This window comes from Conger conger, chromosome 6, assembly GCF_963514075.1.
Source record: "Conger conger chromosome 6, fConCon1.1, whole genome shotgun sequence".
Lineage (NCBI taxonomy): Eukaryota > Metazoa > Chordata > Actinopteri > Anguilliformes > Congridae > Conger > Conger conger.
This window is the reverse complement of record NC_083765.1, coordinates 43,572,617-43,598,774: the sequence shown is the minus strand read 5'-3', so window position 1 is coordinate 43,598,774 and position 26,158 is coordinate 43,572,617. Positions and strand designations below refer to the sequence as shown.

The following is a 26,158-nucleotide window of genomic DNA, read 5'->3' as shown; positions in this document are numbered from 1 at the left end:
CGCGGAGATTAAAGGACCCAGGCGATCTGAAATAAATTCCTAGACATGATCAGTTCGTGTTTTTTTGTTTGTTTGTTTGTTTTTTTATGTGCGCGCTTGGTTCAAAAGATTATACCATACGGATGTGCGAGTAATTTTGCAGTCAGACCATAAACCACACAGGATTCTTTCTGACACCACACGGTAGTGAAATGTTCTGACAGTTACCTTATCAACTGCCATTCATTCTCATCGAACGAGGTCCTACAAAAAGAAGGATAGTATTCCTATGGGATTACAGGTGGTGAATCTTAGGAGAGGACAAGGACCGTTTGCCAAATAGGAGAAACAATTGCTGGGATCACTTTAAATTGTAAATAAAAATAAGTAAGTGAAGTCTTGCGTGATTAATCATTGGAGTGCGGGCCTCCGTGCGCTTTTAACAATTTTAAATTGTGCCTTTCGACGGGTTCCAAACCCTTTGTGATAATTGGACAGTAGAAACAACATTGGTTCTTGTCCTGATAAATATGGTGATTCCCACCTAGTCAGCTGATCTTTAACCAGTAACCGTTTAATTGGCCACATATTCTTGAAATCACAACACAAATCAAGTTACACTTAAACGTCGGAGAGGTTCTCGCGTTTCCCAGTTCAACGGCAACACAGAAACAGTTATAACAAGAAAACAGATGGCACCAAAAACTTTTCAGGTTTTTTTATTCAAATCTCTGTAGTAGGGGGTAGTAACTATAGACATACAGAACCATTCTGTTACAAACATTGTCTCACATATGCTTAGCCTCTACAAATCCTGAAGTTTCTTTTAAAAATATATATATTTATATAGGAAGAATTCCCTGGACACCAAAGGCTTTTGCATTGAAGCCACACTGGAAAATACAGGGCAGCTTCACCGCCAATAGTCTCGGTGTATTTTTAACTGGGAGTACTATTGTACATATCCATTTTGAGATGACTGGGATTGGTACAAATTTTTATATTATATATATATATATATATATATATATATATATATATATATATATATATATATATATATATATATATATACACATATATATATATACACACATATACACACACATATATATATATATACACACATATACATATATGTATATATAAAAACAAAACCAAATGATTTTGCAGTATATTCCACAAATATAAAAATAAATGCTCACTGTATACAAACAGAACGGCACCACCTAGAATGGCATGAACAAGTAAAAAACCTGCAAGTGGACAAGTCAACAAGTAAACACACTTGGACACCCTCTCCCCACAGACAAATGCACACCTGTACTCTCTCACACACTCACACACTCACACACTCTCACACACACACACACTTAAAATGGTGCTAGGCAGATTTACAGTCAACAGGGAGATGCACTAAGTTCTCAGACATAACGGCAAACAAAATAAATGATCTGGACTGCACACAGGCTTCTGGGAAATAATATAGCTCATAGTTTAAACATATATGGTACAGTTGAGGAGATTAGGTGACATTCTGGCAACATTTGTAGTTTTTAATTAACACATCCCTTAAAAAAAGACATCAAATTTGATTTCACATTCATTCAGAAGTGCCTGTACACACACACACACACACACACACACACCCACACACACACACACACACACACACACACACACAGAAACCTCCGCCCCCCCCCAAAAAAACCAAAAAAAAAACAAGCATGTATAGTATACGACTTAGCAAATAACCATAAAATAATGTAGTCCTTATTGGGACACACAGTCCAGCCAGTCATTTAGGCAGCACAAATATAACAACTTCAATGTGAGTGGAGGCATAAGAGGACAATGCTGATAAAACAATTAAAGACACACCAAAAACAAAAAACAAAACAACAAAATAAAACGGATAAAAGGAATCTGCAGTGTCACCCAATGCATATTGTTCAGCTGCCGACAGAACTCCACCCCTTTCCTCCCCATCCCAAGGACATTGCCATGGTGACAGGCCAGGCTCAGGTAGAACCCTTCTACTCCCAAAACAAAATGGCCTCCGTTCAGGACCAGAGGCGCTACCCAACACGGAGAAACCTGATCCACGGAGAAACCTGATCAACGCTGAAAACACTTACACAACTTTTTTTGGATTTTCCCTGCTGTGCACGGTCGGTATCACTTGCAGTTAGATGATTATAATTTCTTCTTTTTTTGTGTGGCTTTGAGTCGATGCAACCATCTTTCCTGAACCGACAGTTGCAGGGACTGCGGGTTCTTGGGTTTTATGACAGAACACACACTTTCCCATGTGGCTCGCTGGAGCACACACTGGTGACCAGCGAACTCATGAACATTTAGCAAAAATAAAACAAAAAGGTGTCAAGAACTGGCGAGCCAAAGCCTGGCCTCTCCTGCAGTAACTGACCAATAGACCAGAGCTGATCCAATCTCACGGGGGAAAGGGTTATTAGTATATCACATGACCCATCACGTGGCTTCACCCTGACTGTGACTTAACAGAAGGACCAAGCAAATTAAATGATGATTCCAACCTTGATCTGTCTGCTTTTCTATTCACAACATTAAGTGCTGAAGTCCATCAAAATAGCTAGCAAACTATTTTGATTGCTTATAAGAATTATTCAGATGGGCTTCTCTTAGCTCATACTCATTAATGGGTAACTTGCTTCTTGCACATTTGGGCAGACAACGGTTTGAAAGGTCACCAAGTTCGCGAAGGCATTCCGAAAGCAAGACCAGCCTCTGTAAGAAATTAAAGTCAATAAAAACTGACCTTGTGCGACACAACAGAAGTGACAGTGAAGATTCAATGCCTGCCTAACCTTTTTGCCTTTCCATACCGATGGATCAGGGGTCAGAGGAGGATTGAACACCAGACCTGTGTTTTAAGAGTCTCCTGAACGCCCTTAACCTCACAGACCTGACAGTAATCATGGAATCCATTTCTGACGATAATCAAAGCACCATTACATATGTAACCCTGACCTGCAGCACAAGAAATGTCAGTCTATATCCTTGTGCTATTACAAGAGGAAATAAGGGAGTTATGTTAATGCAGAAACAATTGAACTAATTCTGTAAAAGCAGAAAAGGCGACTTCTCATCAGATAACATTTGTTATTTTTCTTTGTGCGAAACCACATTTTAAAATAACTCATGGGCTGGCATATTTTGCTTAAAGCAGTACTTTAAGCCTAACATACAGGTCAATCTAGACACTTAAAACATGAAATATATTCAGCTTAGTTTGTGACTGCAGGAAGGACCAGAACACCAGGAGTCAGATTACCCACTCAGCCAGGGCCAGTGATCTCTCTCATCCACGCCTGGTCTCTAATATTATTTGGTTTTGATTCAAATACTTTTCTGTGCTCTGGTGATCTTGCCTGTTGAATTTTTGAGCCTCCAGGAGGAGGTTTACACTTTTGGGATTATTTCCAATTTGTTCCGTTACATTTACATTACAGTTATTTAACTGCCCCTTAGAGACCAAGCAGGGGATAATCCCCCCTGGAGCAATATGGGGTTAGGGGTCCATTTTATGTTAACACAAAGGCTTGTACCACCAACCTTCCATGTCCCAATAATGAACCATAGCTACTAAGCTGCAATACACCAAGCAAGCCTAGTCAAATGCAGAAAAGTATTTGAATCCAAAAAACTTAACACAATGTACATTCTGCATAGTGACACTTGTCGCCCGCTAAACAAGCGCACATTTTATGAATATGAACAAAAGTTTGAAAACATATGAGCATTACGGCTTTGGACTACAATTCATTTCATTAATTCGCTCTTGTTGACAAACACGCACAGAAAAACAATTTCGGTTTAAAAACATATGAATAGCTTTTTTTGGGGGAAAAAAGGTTGCAAAATACCTTCTGACAAATGTACAATAGTCTTGAACTACAAGCAAAATAAAGTGTCAAACCCCTTTTTTAAAGAAGAAGCCTAGTGGCTGGTGGTATATGCAATGACAGGACGGATTGCTGTATCAAAACTGATAGCATTCAGGACTCTGAGGGGAAAGTGGTGGTTGCTGGTATGTGCCTGCCAGACACTCTGTTTATTACTCTGGACAGAAGTGTTACTGCAGTTGTCTGAACCTCATGTCTGTCCTCTGGCGCCATCTCCTGGACAGAAGTTTAACTGCAAAGAGGAAGCTTCCGTTCCCGCTCACCATGCAGAGGGGGCAGTGCCGGTTTCCACCACGTCTCTTTGCTCCATCTCAGTTCAAAATGCAAAACAGGCTCCTCAAACAAAGAGAGAAAGACAAAAAAAAAAAAAAAAAAAAGTACTATACTCATCATCCACTTACATGTGGGTTCTATAAATAAGATTGGTGTTGATGACATTAAAAGGGTCTCGGTCACATATGCAATGTGTACGCCAGCACTGAAGCGGGGAGGCTGGAAGCGCGGATCTCCCAGAAGCCTTTGCTGTCACGAGCACAGAAAAGTCTTGCGGTTTGGGAAGTGAGGTGAGGCTTGAAAGAGTGATAAAAAAAAAAAAAAATGTTGATCCAAATCAGCTTATAAATGCAAGAATCCAAAAATATATTCTTTAATCTTGTATCGTCAAATTTTACTTTCTTCCTGTTAAATCCCTATTCACATGCCCCAATGGCAGAGCTTCGGGGTCAAAGGTTAAGGATGGGGACATCAAACAGGTCACAGAGGCCTTCGGTTTCATCCAGGTTATAGATGTAGTCATGGTCACCGGGGGGCGGAGAGAGGCGGAGGAGAGGAGAGAACACTGCCAGAGACAAGGACAGAGGGTAAATGTCAATGGTAAATGTTTGGCATTTATATAGCGCCTTTATCCAAAGCGCTGTACAATTTATGTACACTCTCAGCTTAAAATTTTACATACAAACCATTTCCCCAAGATAAATTGCCAGTTTAAATAGTTGAACTACAACAAAAGCACTCACACAATTAAGCAATAATAAAAATTAAAAAAACTACCCAAATGATGCAGATTAAGAAACAAAGGCCACAGATCTCAACTTTGCAATAGTTGGATATCCTGTCACTGTATGACTGCATAATTACACAATTTGTGAATGACAAGTGTATCACAATTCAGGGGAACTTAATATCTCAAGATGCAAATCTGGGGTGTGTGTGTGCATTTGTACTCATGCATAGCTCATGTATTACATGCATTGCCAGCTCTAGTAGCAGTGTGACCATTATGAAGCTAATTCTCCCAAAAGCAAGTGAGCTTCTGCTCCATCCTACCTTCTGAAGCCATGAGCTCTTCCAAAAGGTCAGGGCTCATGATTTCTACAGAGAGGGAGAGAAGGAGATTTAATTTAGATACAGTTCTGTTTTCAAGACTATTTAACAGTAGTTTATTAACCTACACTTACCCTTAGTTGGATCAAACATCTCAGAGAGTTCTTTAGGAAAGTCCAGCACTAGAAAAAGATAAACAGGGAGAAACTTGAGAACCCAGTGCACTGATGTGGCGCTACATGTCGGTTCTCTCACACATTCTAGAGCCGTGGTTCTCAAACTCGGTTCTCCAGGTTATTGGTACGACCAATATCTTGATTGATTACGGTGGTTGAACACAGGGGTTTAAATGCGTATAGGCCAATCTTACTAACAGAATGCAGGTTTGGCTCATTATCTTGGCTTTGACTACTTCATTTCTTTACCAAATTGATAGTTTTAGTGGCCACTTTTACAAACTAGGGGCCTATTGATTCACCTCCATCTTTGACTTGATACGTTAATTTTGTTAAGCTCTATGTAATGGTTTGCCATATGGCACAATATACAGAATGAGAATATGGGACTTTTCTTCTTCAGGGCATGAATATATCTAGCATAATGTGGTGGATCGAGTTTGAGAACCACTGCTCTAGAGAGAGTGTGAGAGTGTGACAGAGTGAGAGTGTGACAAGGAGGCCCCTGGAATCCTGGGTATAGGACATGGAGTGCGCAAACAAATTCATTCACCACCCCCCTTACCTGGGTCACAGATAACTAGTGTTAAAGTTTGCCATACTCCAAAGGTTTCCTTTTTGATTGGTCTAATTGCCAGGGATGGTGTCGCAAAGTTGACAAAAGTCAGCTAAATTTCGACATTTCTGCTGTGATAACCTGTCACAAAAAAATGTGATCGATTGAGCTTTTGGATGAGATGGCTACTGTGAGCAATGCAAACAATTGCTTGCAACACCCTGTGTCCACAGATATGGAGATAAAATAAATAAAGAAATCACCAAGTTGGCAGAAAGTACCAGTGAGTGTTTTGCCAGGGAAGAAGGCCAATGACCGTAGGTATGAGACTGCATTCATGAGGAACAAATACGAATAAAACCAAAAAATAATAATAATCAATATGACCGTTAATAGGAGAGTGGCAGCATTTCCTGGGGTAACCGCCTCGGCTTGCTGTGCCCAGCTGTAGTTTCCTGCCTGCCTACACTGTGGGGAAGCTCAACTGTACAATTACTCACACACTCACACTCACACTCACACACACACACACACACACACACACACGTGTCCTGTGGTTATATGCTGTATATTATATGCCCCAAGAGACGGCAGAGACGGTTGAGAGTAAACCCAGCTGGGACCCCCTTTATCTCCCTACATCACTGTGCTAGCGCTCACACGCTCACGGGTTACCCTGGTAATTAACCTGGGGGTTACCCTTCAGTAGCAATTAATTCAACACTGACATGCAGTCATCCTAGCACTCACTGTTTTACAAACGTACAATCATTATGAATGTATCACAAGAGAGATGGGACACTCCGCTAATGTTCTCACTAATAATGCTATTAACCGAGCAACCATTCCACTTTGGCATAATGTGACTGAAATCTGACTATGCACACAAGTCAGAAACAACACCGCATACAAAACTACATTGAGTTGCTCATAATGCAGTCAACAACTGACTGACAGGCAAAGACAGTACATTGCGGAGTTAGTTCATTGGCATTAGCATACTAGTAACACAAGCCACAAATTCAAGCACTTTCTTCCTGATGCTGCTAACAAGTAGCCATGTCAGCATAAGCTACAGCTCTGGCGTATAACCATTTTTATGCAGATGACACAGTATTACAGTGGGGCAAAAAAGTATTTAGTCAGCCACCAATTGTGCAAGTTCTCCCACTTAAAAAGATGAGAGAGGCCTGTAATTTTCATCATAGGTACACTTCAACTATGAGAGACAGAATGGGGGGGAAAGAATCCAGGAAATCACATTGTAGGATTTTTAATGAATGAATTGGTAAATTCCTCGGTAAAATAAGTATTTGGTCACCTACAAACAAGCAAGATTTCTGGCTCTCACAGACCTGTAACTTCTTCTTGAAGAGGCTCCTCTGTCCTCCACTCGTTACCTGTATTAATGGCACCTGTTTGAACTCGTTATCAGTACAAAAGACACCTGTCCACAACCTCAAACAGTCACACTCCAAACTCCACTATGGCCAAGACCAAAGAGCTGTCAAAGGACACCAGAAACAAAATTGTAGACCTGCACCAGGCTGGGAAGCCTGAATCTGCAATAGGTAAGCAGCTTGGTGTAAAGAAATCAACTGTGGGAGCAATTATTAGAAAATGGAAGACATACAAGACCACTGATAATCTCAAGAACGGTGAGCAAAAATCCCAGAACCACACGGGGGGACCTAGTGAATGACCTGCAGAGAGCTGGGACCAAAGTAACAAAGGCTACCATCAGTAACACACTACGCCGCCAGGGACTCAAATCCTGCAGTGCCAGACGTGTCCCTCTGCTTAAGCCAGTACATGTCCAGGCCCGTCTGAAGTTTGCTAGAGAGCATTTGGATGATCCAGAAGAGGATTGGGAGAATGTCATATGGTCAGATGAAACCAAAATAGAACTTTTTGGTAAAAACTCAACTTGTCGTGTTTGGAGGAGAAAGAATGCTGAGTTGCATCCAAAGAACACCATACCTACTGTGAAGCATGGGGGTGGAAACATCATGTTTGGGGCTGTTTTTCTGCAAAGGGACCAGGACAACTGATCCGTGTAAAGGAAAGAATGAATGGGGCCATGTATCATGAGATTTTGAGTGAAAACCTCCTTCCATCAGCAAGGGCATTGAAGATGAAACGTGGCTGGGTCTTTCAGCATGACAATGATCCCAAACACACCGCCCGGGCAATGAAGGAGTGGCTTCGTAAGAAGCATTTCAAGGTCCTGGAGTGGCCTAGCCAGTCTCCAGATCTCAACCCCATAGAAAATCTTTGGAGGGAGTTGAAAGTCCGTGTTGCCCAGCGACAGCCCCAAAACATCACTGCTCTAGAGGAGATCTGCATGGAGGAATTTGCCAAAATACCAGCAACAGTGTGTGAAAACCTTGTGACTTACAGACTTACAGAAAACGTTTGACCTCTGTCATTGCCAACAAAGGGTATATAACAAAGTATTGAGATGAACTTTTGTTATTGACAGATACTTATTTTCCACCATAATTTGCAAATAAATTCTTTAAAAATCAGACAATGTGATTTTCTGGATTTTTTTTCTTCTCATTTTGTCGCTCATAGTTGAGGTATACCTATGATGAAAATTACAGGCCTCTCATCTTTTTAAGTGGGAGAACTTGCACAATTGGTGGCTGACTAAATACTTTTTTGCCCCACTGTATGTACTTGTGCGGCTTCAGTTGATGAGGCCTTGGAAGAGCTTCATACTGCTTTTAATATCATTCAGGATGACTTGTGCAATTTGAAACTGGTTTGGAATGCTGTAGGGTCCTCGCACGGGCCGCCAAATAACGCAGGGATTTTACTCTCTACGAAACCGGGGCGCCAGTTAAACGTTGTGTAGCAGTATAACTGCAAAAAGTAATCAGTCTCATAAAATTACTATCATCAGAAATATCTAACCACAAATTTAGGATTTTAATTAATAATTAAAATAACCAATATTAATGATTAAACATACCGTTAACATTAAACATTAAACATTAACTCGGCTCTCATATCTATGCGAATCCAAAACGGACACCGGGGTTTAATAAAATATTTATTAAACAAAAATACAAACACATAACAGATAAACTAACGGGAATTAGTAGGGGAAGTTAGTAGGTTAAGTTAGGGCGTGTATGTGTGTGTGTGTGGGCGCACGCGAGCGCGCGTGTCGCTTGAACAAAGGAAAGGTGGGAGTAGCTAGCTTGAGTAAGCTAGAGTTCTGGGTGTGGTAATGAGTTAGAGTTAACTGTGAGAAGGGACTACTTGCGTAGTTTTACTCTATATATGCGCAAAAAACGGTGAATCAATTCACGTACATATATATGTAGCTAACCAAACACATTACAATGGTAGGATGGTAAATATTGAAACACAGATTCACAAAAACAGTTAAGTTACACTGGCTATGCCTGAATGTTTGTTTTCTTACGGAGTCCATACGCATTGCTGGATCCAAAATACATGCTGTCCTTGTAGAAGCGGCGATGGTGCTGTGAATGGTGTCCGGGAGAGATGCGCAGGTTGGGGTGTTCCCGTCTTAGCAGCACGTTGTCGTCTGATCCGCTGGTCCTTTTCCAGGTGTAAAAGTTTGTTGCCGTCTCGTTGTTGAGCTTTATTGGGGTAAACTGATGTAGCGTTCCGCGTACAACAATTTCCACTCACTATAGGCCACGTAGTTACCGCAAGGTAACTGGGTGTGTCCGTAGGCCTGGTAGTGCGCTGTGCAGCATTCAGCCTCTGTCCGAGTCTCGGAGCAGATGAGCTGAAGCGAATGGCCAAAAAGGGTGCGTCGAAGAGAAGAAGCAGAAGAAGCAGAAGAAGCAGAAAAAGCAGAAAAAAGATCCCAAGAACGTGTCTTGCTCTTATATGGGACCGTTTATTGCTCCCGCCATTACGGGATTGGCTGAACCAAGTTAGACGTCGTGTGGTGGACGTCGCAGAATTTTCCTGTGGGAATGTGGAAGTTGTAGTCCCTACATCCCCCCTGTGGTCTCAGGATGCGGCTGAGGCCAGTGTTCCTTAAGAGCACAAAAGTCAGTTCACAGTCCACAGGTCAAGTACATTGGGTCGGTAACACAGTTCACAATTGACTGACAAACATCCAGGCATTTATCAACAATTAACTAAACTGGTCTAAAACACATGATACAAACAATGTGAAACACTAAGGTCGAACAGTGAATACATTGTCACAAAACATAAGAAACCTTGGTGAAAGGGTTAGTAGTTTTGTTAGTTCAGGTGTTTTGTTAGTTATTGGATGGTGTCCAGAAGGTGGAGCACCAACAGGAATGACCCAGCCATGAAAATGTTCAGATGATGTAGGGGTCTAGGATGGAGAGGCTGTAGCCTTTTTGGAAGTCTTGTTCAGACTGACCAATTGTTCTAGTCCCTACAGTCAGGTTGCTGACGAGGGTTGTCATCTGAAATATGTGGGGACATTTTCAAATTAGGGCAGCTTTCTGTATCCAAGCTTAACCTTATGGCTGTGTCATCAGGAAGGAAATGGAGAGGTGGTCTCATTTCTAAATGATGTGGTAAGCTCACAAGTGGTCTTGTCTTGCTTGGGGAAGAGGTGGAGTAAGGCACACTGGGGTGTGGAAATATACTTGTAAAGATTACACTGTAGTTTCTACATGCAATATTTTACGATGGTTCAGTAGGTGTAGAAAGAAGCAATGAACGTTTACGAGTTATGATAGGTGTCGGATTTGACTCTACAGCACCTACTTACGATCTGCGTTTGCTGCTGCTACATGCAAATCTAAGTGGCTGCTATAAACTACCTGTTTATTTTGCCACCCCCCTTTGGTAGGAAAGGTGTGCAAAAGAAAGTGGTCAAAGCTTCAGCTGGGAGTCTGCCTGTGAGGAGACCACGGCTATAGATCAGTCTTATTGAGTCTTTTGATGGAGGTTGAACAAGACCAGATAGCTCTTTGGAGTGGTTACACAAGGCATACACACTACTGAACAAAGGTTAGAGGCTTTAGTTGTCCTCAGAGTAACTGAAGAAGCTCTCTTCAGACAAGGTATCTTCCCTATCAGAGTCATGCTGGTGACTCTGAGGCTTGGGCCTACCGGGTCGGTCTTCTCTCCAATTCCGGCTGGAATCAGAGTGTGAGAAGCAACCACGGTGGCTCTTAACCGGGAACTTACTCACATGCCGTTGTTTTGAGCCATTAGACTTTAATGGGGCAACTTGGGAAGTGCCGGCGGGCTTGGTTGGAACAACGTGCTTAGCGGTTTCCAATACCTCGTTCCTGGGCACAATCCTTAAAGTGTCCCAGACCATTTGGGCTTCATTTCTTAATTCAAGGGCTGAGTGTTGGCCCCTTGAAAACAGTGAAACATGAGTTTGGACGCAGGGGTGTAGGTTGTGCACAAAAAGGGATTTGAAGGCTTGATCTTCATCTAAGCCTGGTCCGTTTCTGCCCTGGAAAAATGCATGTTTAAGTCGTTGGTAAAAGTCTTTTGGTCGTTCTGTACGGCTATGTGTAACCTCCACAGGTTTGATAATGGCTGTGGCCTGATCAATCCATGGCAGGTACTCAGCTACTAACGCTTCACAAACCTTGGGATAGCTGGAACGAACCTGTGGTGGAAGTTGTTCCACAAATGTATGGATCTCTCTGGTTGAGGTTTTCCATACAAGTCGTACCTTTTCTTGTATGGAAAACCTCAACCAGAGAGATCCATACATTTGTGGAACAACTTCCACCACAGGTTCGTTCCAGCTATCCCAAGGTTTGTTGCCCTGGGCAGATCCGAGAGACAGTAGTCAACTTCTCTCAAGTAACTCAGAATGTTAAATTCGGAGTCCTTGGGGTCAGATGTGTGGACATACTTCGCCATGGCCTCTAGCTCCTCAAAGCGAAGACCATGTGAAGTTGCACTAGTCTGCCTGTTTGGAGAAGGAGAGACTGAAATCACATTTGAATGTGAATGCGTTTCATGCAGAGCTCGACGTCCTTGGTTTGGTTTAGGGGGCGGAGCTACAAAACAGTCATTCTCACAATGGTTGGCAGAAGATGAATTGTCGCTGTCAGTGTACTGTACAGAGCTGTCACCTATCCTCTCAGTAATAAAGGGAAAGCTAGCAGGATTAGCGTTGCTTTTTGTGTGCCCAATTAATAACGCTAGATCTCCTCTACCGTGTCCACGGGAGGGTTCCCTGACCTCCTCACGAGAGGGGTGGGCATGGAAGGTGCAGTCCTGTACTTGCCTGACTGTTTCTCCCTTGCGGAGATGGACCACCTTTGGGATGGAGTCCCCCCTTTCCCTCTCCAGGGAAGAGGTGGGCAAACCATTGCATGGGTGGTCAACAGCACTGCAATCTGAGGAGACTGACGAGTCTCCATCAGAGCAAGCTGTGGAACCGGGATCTGACAAACCCGAATCAATTTGTGACCCCCCTTCCCCTGCCTTGTGGTGTAAGGAGGAAGCAGGAGAAGCTGGAGTTGGGCAAGCCTGAGAAAGCAGGCTTACAGAAGAGAGTGGATGTGGTAGCTTGTGGCATCCACTCTTCAACTGAAATAATTCCTCTCTGTAGGAACAAAGATCTGATTCGGCTGAATGCAGATCACACAAGTATTGTACTGCTTTCTTGCCAACAGTTTGAAGCTCAAGTAAAACACTGGTGTGTTGTCCTTTGAGGTATGCCATCTCTGATTCTAAGTTTTTGTTGCTCTGAAGAGCAAGACTAATCTGTCTGGCAAAATTAAAGACCAGACAACTTAGAATTGGGTCTTTTGAATGGTTGGGGGAGTGGCCTTTCTCGTTGATTAATGAGAACATTTCTTTCCTACAATCAGTGAGGTTCATCTGATTCAGGAAAGTTATGTAGCCAGGTGCTAAACCATGGGCTAAAAAGGAAAGGTACTCATCAATAGATATAGGTTCCATATCTCAAGCCAAATAAAGCTAAAAGCTAAACCAGTAACTTAAGAGGGTACTCTTGAAGTTAATAATTTGAAAAAGGGCCTTGAGCTCCTAACAGTTGGCAATGAATTGTTTCCCAATATCACAATCCAACATACAAGTTGTGATGAAGGATAAAGAATTTAAAACGCTCTTTGATTATTCTCTAACTATAGTACAAGGTAGCTATAGCATCACACAGGGACTCGAGTTGCACTAGCGGTACTGCAATGCAACAACAGCAAAAGGACCGAACATATGGCGGATATTCAGACCGTAAAATAGGAACTGTGATGCTCATCACATTAATCCTAAGTACCAGAATGTGACAAGTTGAAATTACAATTAAATTAGAATTTAAAAGTAACATTCAATTAATTATTAAAATTACTTTGATAGAGTAATTATAATGAATACAGTACGGCTAATAATACTATCATTGATAATACGTAATATACCGGAAAATAAATGCAAATCAACAAACTACCGTGTAAGAATGTAATGCCACAATGTTACACGAGGGGGCAGTGTATTGAGAAAGCAGCTCATGCAGGCTTTCAAAAATGGCACAGGGTGACATCTAGTGGTCTTTTCAGAAAATTGCACTTGTGGCTATTTAGCTGAGAAAGCCAAAGAATGCTGAGAATTCGTTCTGGAGTCACGTGACATGATATGAGCCAAAGCTCGTCTTTCTCACGCAGAGCTCCAAATTAGGATGGGGAATTTGTTATGAAGTCACAAGACATGAAATTTGAGCCAAAGCTAGTCTTCCTCACATGGGGCACCAAAATATGTAGGGGTCCCCGCACGGGACTCCAAATTATGTAGGGTCCTCGCACGGGACTCCAAATTATGTAGGGTCCTCGCACGGGACTCCAAATTATGTAGGGTCCTCGCACGGGACTCCAAATTATGTAGGGTCCTCGCACGGGACTCCAAATTATGTAGGGTCCTCGCACGGGACTCCAAATTATGTAGGGTCCTCGCACGGGCCGCCAAATAACGCAGGGATTTTACTCTCTACGAAACCGGGGCGCCAGTTAAACGTTGTGTAGCAGTATAACTGCAAAAAGTAATCAGTCTCATAAAATTACTATTATCAGAAATATCTAACCACAAATTTAGTATTTTAATTAATAATTCAAATAACCAATATTAATGATTAAACATACCGATAACCTGAAGGTTGGAAGTTCTTCGAAAGACTGCTTTAACTCGGCTCTCATGTCTATGTGATTCCAAAACGGACACCGGGGTTTAATAAAATATTTATTAAACAAACATACAAACACATAACAGATAAACTAACGGGAATTAGTAGGGGAAGTTAGTAGGTTAAGTCAGGGCGTGTATGTGTGTGTGTGGGCGTGTGTCGCTTGAACAAAGGAAAGGTGGGAGTAGCTAGCTTGAGTAATTGCTGGATCCAAAAGACATGCTGTCCTTGTAGAAGCGGCGATGGTGCTGTGAATGGTGTCCGGGAGAGATGCACAGGCTGGGGTGTTCCCGTCTTAGCAGCGCGTTGTCGTCTGATCCGCTGGTCCTTTTCCAGGTGTAAAAGTTTGTTGCCGTCTCGTTGTTGAGCTTTATTGGGGTAAACTGATGTAGCGTTCCGCGTACAACAATTTCCACTCACTATAGGCCACGTAGTTACCGCGAGGTAACTGGGTGTGTCCGTAGGCCTGGTAGTGCGCTGTGCAGCATTCAGCCTCTGTCCGAGTCTCGGAGCAGATGAGCTGAAGCGAATGGCCAAAAAGGGTGCGTCGAAGAGAAGAAGCAGAAGAAGCAGAAGAAAGATCCCAAGAACGTGTCTTGCTCTTATACGGGACCGTTTATTGCTCCCGCCATTACAGGATTGGCTGAACCAAGTTAGACGTCATTCGTGGTGGACGTCGCAGAATTTTCCTGTGGGAATGTGGAAGATGTAGTCCCTACAATGCAGATAAGACTCAGGTTTTTGGGCTTTTCTAAAACGAGGGCTCTGAAAGGCTATGAAACAACACAGTAACCAGACAAAATAAATGAACAGTGCAGGTAAACTCATACAAGTACTCAGGATTACATTTGGACGGTCAACTTTCTTTTCACAAGTTCTTTTCACGTGTCAAATAACGTTTCACGAAGGTGAATTTTAGCCGTTGAGGACTTGTAGTTGCAGAGTGTGGAAGAGTAAAAGAAAGCGCAGCTCTAAGCTCAACCCCAGCACGTGGCAGCACTACAACGTTTAAGCCGGGGGAGGGGCCAGAACTGACAGGGAACATGTTGCAATAACCAATCGGATTAAAGAATAATTAACATGTAAATTATCCCCCATTTCAAATGTCATTTCCCCAGTCCATAGTCGTTACTTATTGCCGAGTCGGGATTTCCAATAATAGGATCGACATACTGAGCTTTAAGGAAGAACAGTGTGTCATACATGGAGCAGACGCCCACAAGATGTGGAATGCGGGAGGCAGAAGCGATGCCAGGCGATCTCGCCGGAGGACGTGTGGCTCCACCCACAGCTCAGGGACACGCCAGTGCTTCCTGTGTGCGACGTCCCCTGTGAATGTGAGCAGGAAACCGCACCAAAATCCCACCCCCCCCCCCCAGCCCAGCACACCCTGCATCTGAGTTTCCGCCTCTCAGGGTGAAGAATCATCATCCATTCTCTACTGTTTACTGTTCAAATATCTTGTTTATTGAATTTATTTTTCTTTTTATGGATTAGCAGGTGTTCACATACAGTTACTGGTGGTTAGACTAGGGGAGGGACCTCAAACTGAGGTCCTGCACTGAAGTGCTTAACTTAAGTCACTGATTGGCCAAAACAGGCTGCTGACCGAAAGTAACCCACAAAAAGCAGCAGACTACCCCCAGGCTGGAGTCTGAGACCCCTGGAGTAGAGACCTACGGGGTGTACCTACTTCTGTTTGCGCCATAAAAACAAACAAACTCACAACCACAACACCCAGTTAACTGTCAAATGAGCTGCTGTTGTTGAGTCATTAAGTATTGAGTAACAAAAAATAAGAGATTTCCCTGTCTGTCCAGAATGGGAATGGGACACTCGGGGGTTAGGATAGAACACTTCAAGTCTAAGCAAGTACAATACAGACAAGCCATTGCTAGCCATGAGCTAAGCCTGAAAATCTGGTCACCTGTACTGAAATTCAGGCAAACCTGCAGTCGGAAAAAACAACGGCAACTCACTTTCTGAAGGATCTGACTTGATTGGTTCGAAGACTGTGGAGGAGGCCGGGAGAGAGGAGCTGCTGTCCAATGAGGCAGAAGATTGGAGGGGCTGGGTGTCCAATGAGGACGTCTCACTGGCCGGTGTGTCTCCGGTGGGCGGGGCAAGCTCAAGCGTGCTGGCGTTGGTGCTGGAAGCTTCTGTTATGAAAAGGGAACTAAAGTCATTAAAAAAAATAATAATAATAATAATAATACAAGCAAAGTATCCAGCAATGGCAGACTCACATATTCACAATGTGCACATACCAGCAAGCCACCTTTTCAGCATAATACAAGGTGTGCATAAAGAAAACACATCTCCAAGGCCCAGACGTGATTTCAGACGTACCGGGAGTGGGCCCCATGGGGGTGGAGACGGGCGAGGCGGCGGCGGAGGATGGCAATTGGTCTGCCGTGGGCTGGGTGGGTGGGGTTTCACCCTTGGGGGCGGTGCCCGTGGCAGGGGGGGTGGGCAGGCTCTGGAACATGTCCTCTGGCGGGGGGACGGGCAGAACCACGGGGGCGGAGCCAGACGTGTCCTTGTTGACCAATAGGACCTCGATGGCACCGGAAGTGCTCTTCAAGTGGATCTGATACTTCTTCTGGCTGTTCAAGGCCTGCTGGGGTGGGGTGAGAGACATAAAGAGAGAGAGAGAGAGGAGAGGGAGAGAGGCAGGGAGGGAGAGATAAACCGAAGAAACACTGACATGGAGAGATGGAGAGACTAGGGCAGCACCGAAAAATTACATTTCTAATTTCAGGTTAATTTTCTTACCTAATAAAGACTATTCTACTTCATTTAAAATGTTGCTACTTACATATTACTATGGGTAAGTATAATAAAACAGAATAAACGTCATGGCAAAGATGAGGACTGTTACATTGTAATGGTGAAAAGACCGCACTTACTGCCTCTGGGATGGGCACCTCCAGCTGTGTGCCTGAGGGGGCCCGGATCGCCAGGAGGGTGTCACCTGGAGGGAGGGAGGGAAGGGAGGGAGGGAAAGGAGAGCGAGAGCGAGAGAGCGAGAGAGCGAGAGAGAGAGAGAGAGAGAGAGAGAGAGAGAGAGAGAGAGAGAGAGAGAGAGAGAGAGAGAGAGAGAGAGAGAGAGAGAGAGAGAGAGCGAGAGCGGAGAGCGAGAGCGAGAGCGAGAGCGAGAGAGAGAGAGAGAGAGAGAGATGAGGCATGCGCTTACATTCAGAATAAAAGGAAAAGTGTACAGTTACAAACGAGACGGGTGAAGAGCCTCATACCTTTGAAGCAGCCGCAGATGTCCTCGTGGGTAACGTAAGCCAGCGTTTGTCAGGGTTAAGGGCCATGTGCACAGGAGTGGTGTTAATAACCCCGCCCAACCCGTGACACCAGGACAATAGCAGATTAGAGGAACACGAACCGCTAAATACAGCTGCCTCTATACAGGGAAACACTCACGCGGGGATTCAGCGCTTTTCCAAGACTGATTACATTACACGGCAAACAATGCTTACATGACAACTGAAGAAAAAAACCTGGGCAGGAAACCGTCAAATGAGCTGTTCTTTTAGTCATTTCATATTCAGTAACCAAAAAACTGATAAAGCACACATTTAGGCTTGGAGTTTTGTACATCAGGCAGACCAGGTTCAAATACGTAATCCGTCTGGATTCAACAATCCTATGATTTACTGAGCTTATCTGGTGTATTGGACCCCGTAAAATACTCTGAAAAAGTGCAAGCCCCAACTTCTGGTGCTCTTGGTTGGTTGCACCAGGCAAGATCAATCAAACACAAAAAAAAAAAGCGATCACGTATTTGACCCAGGTTCTGTGAAGGGGAGCAGGGCGTGTGGGTTTTCAGGCTCGGGGGGGGGGGGGGGGGGGGGGGGGGTCAGGATATTTGCTGTTCTGCGTGTCGTCGGTCACGTTCTTGATGCTCTGCTGGACCCAGACACGCTGCTGGTCCAGCTCTTGTTCCCGCCGGTCCAGGTCCTCCAGCTCCGCCTTCAGGTCGATCAGCTTGTCCGCGATCTCCCGCGTGTTGCAACCGGGACCGACGCCCCTGTGAGGGGGGGGGGGGGGGGCGTTTAGGAACAGTGATTGAGGATAGGTCAAGTGAGGGGGAAAGTGGAACTTGGCAGTCCAGAAGCAGGGATAATTTTTTTGCCAGGAGTGTTGCAAAGGTGGGCAGTGCCAGGTTGCACGGACATAATCATTAATGGGATTTTGCGAGCATAGTTGACATGCATCTGATTGTGAGCCTCAGCATCATATCAAAGTGCTTTCTCTCCAACAACTCCTTAGAATGAGGACGTCAAACAGCAGCCCTGGGGGCTCTGTGGGGTACTGTCAGTCAGCAGGTTAGGTTTACCAGGACAGGCACACAGGTACACATGCACACAAGCACACACGCACACACGCACACAGGCACGCAGGCACGCACGCAGGCAGGCAGGCAGGCAGGCACAACTCACTTCCACTGAATGCTGTTCTTGGACTTCTTCTCGATGAGACCGATGCCCTCCAGCACGTTGGTGATGTCATAAATGCGCCTCTTCTGCCTCACAGCGAGGGTGTCGGCCGCCTGCAAGGACATCGCGCCAAAACATTACATTACATGTCATTCGGCTGAAGTTTTTATCCAAAGCGACTTACAGTTCATTAGACCAAGCAGGAGACAAGCATCCCCTGGAGCAATGCAGGGTTAAGGGCCTTGCTTGGCTGTGCTGCTCTTAATGTGGCTACACCGGGGATCAAGCCACAGACCTTGCAGGTCCAGTCATGTGCCTTAACCACTACACAACAGGCTGCCAAAATGTTACCCACAATGCAGTGCAAGGAGCCAGATCTACAGGATCATTTTACCCACAATGCAGTGCAAGGAGCCAGATCTACAGGATCATATTACCCACAATGCAGTGCAAGGAGCCAGATCTACAGGATCATTTTACCCACAATGCAGCGCAAGGAGGCAAACCTACAGGGATTTGTAAACCTTTATTTCAGAAAGTATGCCAGTCTCAAAATGTTAGTGCTAAGATAACCCTACTGTACACCAAAGGCCAGAGGGCATAAATAGGGAGATTTACTGTGGTCTTCAAATTAGACTGGTCTTTGAACCTCATCGTCTTTATAACATAAAATTTTAAAGTTCTGCAGTCTATGGTGCGAATTTTACAAACGAATTTTACAATCTGTAAACAGGAGGAGTTTTGAGGCGGGGCTGGGGGGGGGGTAGACAGAAGGCCCGTAGTTGAAAGGACTCCATTCTGCGGTTGAAAAGGCGCAGGCCCGCGTGGGCCATCGGGTAAGAGGGGCGGAAGAGAGGAGACCATCAGGCCTACAGCAGCAGGGAACAGGACACCAGCACACTGGCTGCACGGGTCTCAACAGAAGGCGGACCCAAAGGAAGGGAGTAAATGCAATGGGGGGGCGGGGGAGGAAGAGGAAGAGGAAGCACTGCTGCCATAAACCCCTCCCCTCGGTGCAGAAGATGTGCAGGACAATACCTCCATTTGTTCAGCCAGGCCCCGGGGTAAAGGTACATCCACAGCCTCATTCAGCATGCAATTACACACACAATCACACACCACCACACACCACCACACACACCACCACACAACACACTCATCCACCCCCCTCCGGTAATTGAGCAATCCACCACTTCACCCTCTGAGCATGACAATTCATTCTTTTTCTCTTTCTCTCAATTACATCTGAAGTGCAACAGCTTCAGTCATATAAACACTGGCTCCGGGCACAGAGAGGGTGTGGATAGTACAAAGGTACAGGCTCAGTGTCAGTGTCCAAATTGAGCAATAGACAATATGATTTAAAACACATTTCACATACAATACAAAACCTTACATCAAATGTTCACTTGGCACCAGAGCAATTTTTTTGGTTTTATTGACAGCCATTTTCAGATTAGTCCAGCTTTATTGGCAGTAAATGATGGTTATAAAAACAAAAACAAAAACAATAACAATATAAACATGAAAGCGCTAACAGTTGCACAACGTGTGGTAGATGCTTCGTGATAAAGAACGGTGGCTCCTCTACAGGTGGCGTGAAGCTGCACTACTCCCAACATTTTATGTCAGTGGCGAGACACTCATCTGACGAACCCCACGTATTCTACCACTAAGCTACAAACATTCAATTATGTTAAATCTAAATGTAAATGTCCTACGCAGTGACAGTATGACAGTAGAAAAAAAGGGTAACTCCAAAGTCATTTCAGTTTGAGTCAACATAATAACAGAAGACATTGAGGCCAATGCACTCTGTTGCCAGGGTGATAAGAAAAACAGAGTATTCCGGTACAGTCCCTGGTGTACTAGGCTAAAACTGACAAACTGTCAGATTTATATACAAGTTCCCCAAAGGCAGCAAATGCAAAACGTTCTCACAACGACACTGCTGCAATGTAGTGGCAATGTTAATACACTGACAAGGCCTTCCAGTTACGTTGTGAGGACATATGGCGTTAGCTGGGGAAAGCCCACTCACAGGCCACAGACAGTTTGCCACACAATTACAATTCAACACAGAAACCTGGCGTGTGGCACCAACTGAAGCCTTATTTCAGGACAGACCAACTGACCCACTCACCGACAGGTTCAATGACTCACCGCCTACAACTCAGATACTCAGTCTAATCTTACTTTCCCCTTTCTTCCTCTCCTTAGGAGCACATCCCCTGCTTCCGAATGCAGGTATGCTAAATGGAGACAAATGAGACAGAGCACAAGAAACATTTAAGGCAACAGAATCCCTACGTCCAATGGAGCAAAGGGAACTCTTGGGTTTTTGCAGAGCAAAGATAGGGAGAAGCACTGAGGAGGTACACTGGATCACTGATAATAGAAAGTAAAGGAGAACGCACAGTATGCCTTTAAGACCAGCAGCATTTGTGGGTCTGGGGTTTGAAGCAAGATAATACAATTCAAGTATACCCAGCTTGTGCAGCAATGCTATGTTTCCAAAGGCTACACAGTTGAATAATTGTGGCTTTAAGTACCTGTTTTAGTACCTGCTTTCCATTATCCAGTGCCTCTAGTGAGCTTTATGAAGAAGAGGCTGTTTCAGTGACTGCCTCTTTAAGGCTCATTGATATCAATGAACCACTAGTCTGATTGGCAAGCTAGCTCCAACGAGCAGAACGCCATCTGTACCGACCACTTGGATTTGTTCCGGCTACAAGGAGGGCTATGCTGAAGCAAATTAGTGCATCGTTGTGATGTCAACTTCACGGAAGTCCAAACAGCTCGTTGAAAGAAAAAACATTTTCTTCATACAGATTGAATGCAATATAATCAGGTAACATGCATAAGTACAACCTCTGGAGGCATAACATTGCTGTACAGTTTACTTTTCTTGCTTAACACAATAGATCCCTGAATGCCACTATACTGGCCACCGTTAAATAGTCAGAAGGCATCTAGATAATTAGAAACTTGTGTAAAAGACAAGCATTGTTCAATTGCTCATAAAAACTGTTCAGGCCAATTGAAAATGTACACATGAATTTTAATTTTAAAATAAAAATAGAGTTCACTTTCAGGGTTACGTCCCTTCAGTGGATGCTCTTATTAAGAGTCACTTGCAATGTGAGAGACCATGAAGGTTTTTCACAAGACTGAAAACGTGATACAGGTAAACAACACCAGAGCGATCCAAAACATGCAAGGCACTGGACATGAATACTCTGTGGGCATCGTAGTCTCCTCCTGAAGTATAAGGCATTAGCCAATCACACCACCATTTTAAAGGTTTGTGTGTGTGTGTGTGTGTGTGTGTGTGTGTGTGTGTGACTGTGTGTCTGTAATTGCATACACAGCTCACTGGCTTGCCATGACAGTCATCGCACAGTGGCCAGAGGAGCACACAGAGCGAGCAGACAGGGAGCTCAGGCCCGTGTGCACTGGGCTGACCCCTGCGCACGGGTAATTACAGGAGCATCGACTGGCACAGGACAGGCCCCTGCTGTGTCCCAACTGTCCATGGGAAGAGCGCAAGTGTAAAGCGTGCCCGGGGGGGTGGGGGGTTTACAGTACTGTTTGAAAAATGCGACCCCATCCCCCCCAGAAGGAGCCACTACAGGGTTATCTTTCCCATGATGCAATGGAGGGGTGCCAGCGACTGTAGTTATAGTACATCTAAGCTCCGCAAACCCCCCAAAACAGAAGCTTTCAGACTCTGAGCATTGAACCACTTGCCAAAACTTCTCTGCACCAAACAGTCCTGATAAAAATCTCACTTTCACAATGAACCAAATGACAATCTCATTTTAAGATTTATTGATCATTGATTTTTCAGCGAAAATTCATCATCACAGAGGCGTCTTATACCCACTGCAAATCTTTACTTGGTCTGTCAAGCGCTAACTTGCAACGTTGGATTTAAATATTATCCTGCATTGAGGAACAATCGTGGGCCACTAAACGGATCAATTTTGGGCAAACTACGGACCAGAATAGCAGGGGTTAATCGCTCACATGGGGGTGGGGGGTCAGGCCCAGCAGCCAAAGGCCACATTAATCGGGGTACGACGGTACATCATCGCAGGGGAAAGAGAACCGTGCCTCACTGCGTGGTAGATCGGTGAGAATGAGGACATAAAACACGGTATAAGTTTGTTGTGGCAGCGAATGGCGTTGAAAGAATCGCGTTTTCGGTTTGTTAACCGTTGCTTTGAGAGTCGCCAAGGCCCATAAAAGCTGCAGAGGAACAGACGCCACCACAAATGGCAGGAGTGCGTCAAAAGACACGCCCCCCCCCTCCCCAGCCCACAACTCCGTCGGTGACGCAATTACGCCTCCAGGAAACTTCGACACAAGAAAAATTTACTTGACGCAAGTGTGGATCGTGTGCATCGTTCGTTTCAGTGTGGTGACAAGTGCGACCAGGGAGGCAGCTAAATAGATAAAGTTCCCAAAGTATTCGGCTGATAAAGCGGTAAGAGTGGGGCATGGTCCAAATAAATATATTATCTTAACTAGGTTTACCAGGCGGCTTGGTCAAATTGCCCCGTGTTCCCCGTTCAATAAGTTGGCCAAGAGCGTTCCAGTTACATTAAAATAAGTCGCATGACCTGTTCATTCTGAATAAGATGGCAAACATGCAGTGAGCCTAAGACCATGCTGAAAATGAAACTGAAGCGGAAATTCCAATTCAGAATCAAAGAAAACCAAGCAAGCGTTCACTTGTTTCACCAGTGAGCTGATTTCCTTAAGTGTATTTGGTGCTTGGTGTTTTTACAAATGCTTTTTAGCTAACTTGGCTAAATAAATGGACAATTAATCATTGTTAACTTACTGGCTATTTGTAAACTAAATGCGCACTACAGCACACATCACAAATTGGAAGGCGCCAATGTTTGTATTTGCAGTCATGTCGTAGACACTCATTCGCCACTCAAAATTCTGTGACCAAGCCCACGCACCACGCACCACACACATATACACATATACACATGTATTAATTGCTAGTTTGCAAGCATGCTGGTTGTACCCCAGCGTCTGACAGGAATCCAAATTCGGACGCACGCTAGCTAACGTTAGCTGGCTAACAACCAGCAATTCAAAACATCCCATTGACTGCTGATGCTCACGAACTAACCATGCACTAGCCAAAGCCTATCCTTGTAGCTAGGTCCAGCTTGTGAAATAGGGTCATGTGGATTATCCCGGGCACTTTGATGACAGAAATTGAAAGCGAATTGCTAGCTAGCAAGTAAGCTATAGCTATCTCACATTCCAAGCTAGCTAGCGAGCTAGCCAACTACCCACAAAGAGTAAAGCACGCTTAACTTACTACTTTCAGGTCTAGAACTCCGTCCTTGGCCTCTTGGAGTAAAGTAACAAATTTGGTTGTTAGCAATCCGAGACTCTTCTCGTGTCTGCTCGGGGTTTGGGGTTGCAATGACTCGGCCATGGCTCCCAGGTCGGATCTGGTAATCTCCAGCTCCATCAGGATCTACAGCCTGGTTCGGGTTGCTCGGTTCGTTGTTGTCCCCCTGCAGTGTCCCCCCCTCTGTCGACTTCAACGCTGCTGGCCCCGCAACAATCCCAGGGATGCCCAGGATGCTACAGTCCAATAAAAGCCGCGGTTCTCCTTAGGGGTTCGGCCGGTTCGGTTCGGCTACAATATTCCCGAATCCACTCGGCCTGTAGCCACCCGGCAATGAGGTCCTCTAGTATGGAGCCGTTAGGGACGCAGTGCATGCAGGGATGGTTTTGAACTGCAGGGACCGTGTATCAAGTGTGTGTGTTTTCATGATTTTGAACAGTTGTTTTATTTCCCAACGTCTCTAAATATGTAAATGTAGCACAATTTTACGTCGAATGTGAATATTACAGCAAAATTATGTAGATCAACGCATCTATCAAATATATGCATTTTTAATTCAGTGACTCTGTTAAATTTCACTGTGCCTTGAAACCAGAAACATAAAGTATGAATAATCAATTATAAATCCGTTGATAAATGGAAAAAAAAAAACTAAATGTGTGGTTGTTTGGTTTAGTAAGTGTATTAAGGTGTTTTGACCTTCGTACAAGGCTATGGGATTAGATGTTTTTATTTATTGATTTGAGACATGACTTATAGTTGTTCTAAACTGGAAGCTCCCTTGTTGGCTAAGAACGTTAACAATCTGTTTGGCTAACTTACAATTTGCGTTCTTGATTTTGGCCGCATTGAACAAATCGCGAAATAATGAAATCACAAAAACAACTTTGGGCACGTGGGTGCATTCGTTTCTACAGTCTTCATTTTAAAACTCCCACCTCCAAATGTTCCCATCCAACAAGAATTCCGCATTTCTGCTCTTTAAATAAAACTTCCGGCTCATTCCCGCAGTCTCGTTCTGCACACATCGCTTCTGGTCGCAACTGAACCTATGACTGATCTCCCACAGCAAGGGAGTGTCGGCAAAACACAAAAAGCAAAGCTACGCGAAGAACCGCTCCATTCGATGTCATACCGGCGAATATACTGTAGGTAGTCAGTGCTAAGTGCAGACACATTTGCTAATTATTTTGCCTGTACGTAATTGTGCTTTCTGAACATAATTTGAACGGTGTGAGCAAACAAATGTTCTGCTATAAACTATCCATCATATCCATTAATTATTTATTGACTTAGCAGATGGACCTTCTCCATGGCAATTTACAAAAGTTATAGTATTTTCATACATTATCAGTTTATACAGCTGGATAGTTCCTGAAGTAGTTCAGGGAAAGCATCTTATCCAGGGTGTAACATCAGTAATCCTCTCAAACAGCCCTGCTCCACCCTCACATACAAATAATAAAAAATACATTTTATTTCTGGGAGATAAAAAGCCCTGAGGATTTTTAGTGGTACAAGTTTAGGAGACAGGCATCTTGCCATTTTTCAAAATATAATCTTCTGGGTTTATAGCACATTAAGTGATGTTATTTTATTTAGTTACCATATGACATATGGTTTGGTAATGTAGGGACAAATAAGACCCAATTCGCTTACAGATAGCTTCATCTAGGGTGATCTCAGACTCTAAATACATTTACATTTACATTTTTGTCATTTGGCAGACGCTTTTAATCCAAAGCGATTTACAAGTGCATAGATCCTACCACAAGTCAAAGCATCACATCCAGAACTAGGAAAATACACATGGAATGCTGTTCTAAACATATAGTCATCATAAGTGCCAATTTTCTTTATTTATTATTATTATTACTTGTGGAGCCATGGTGAGGCAGTTATCAAGAGTCACCCCAAGATTCTTTGCCGTACGGGAGGAGGAAACTACAAAGTCCTCAACGGTCAGTGAGAGGTCGATTGACGGAGAGGACTTAGCAGGGATGTAGAGAAGCTCAGTTTTGGCAAGGTTGAGCTTCAGGTGGTGGGAAGTCACCCACGCAGAGATATCAGCCAAGCAGGCAGAGATCTGTGTGGTGACTTGGGTGTCGGGGGGGAAGGAAATAAAGAGTTGGGTGTCATCAGTGTAAGAATGATAAGAAAAGCCATGGGAAGAGATAACAGAACCAAGAGACATGGTGTATAGCGAGAAGAG

The 26,158-nt window shown here is 44.1% G+C and overlaps 1 protein-coding gene across 2 annotated transcripts; it reads right to left on the bottom strand.

Annotated features, from left to right (window-relative positions):
• Positions 1-682: 682 nt before the first annotated feature.
• e2f4 (E2F transcription factor 4) lies at positions 683-24,294 on the bottom strand. Of its 2 annotated transcripts, none has more exons than XM_061245460.1 (10): positions 23,911-24,294; positions 18,567-18,676; positions 17,993-18,154; positions 17,370-17,413; positions 17,025-17,089; positions 16,465-16,735; positions 16,095-16,274; positions 5,381-5,428; positions 5,250-5,294; positions 683-4,761 (listed from the first exon to the last, which is right to left on the bottom strand). In XM_061245460.1, the coding sequence occupies exons 1-10, from the start codon at positions 24,064-24,066 to the stop codon at positions 4,646-4,648; spliced, it is 1,197 nt and encodes a 398-aa protein (XP_061101444.1). In that variant the 5' UTR covers positions 24,067-24,294; the 3' UTR covers positions 683-4,645. The 2 variants fall into 2 exon arrangements, with proteins under 2 accessions (XP_061101444.1, XP_061101445.1); XM_061245461.1 differs by having other exon boundaries at positions 16,465-16,732.
• Positions 24,295-26,158: the final 1,864 nt, after the last annotated feature.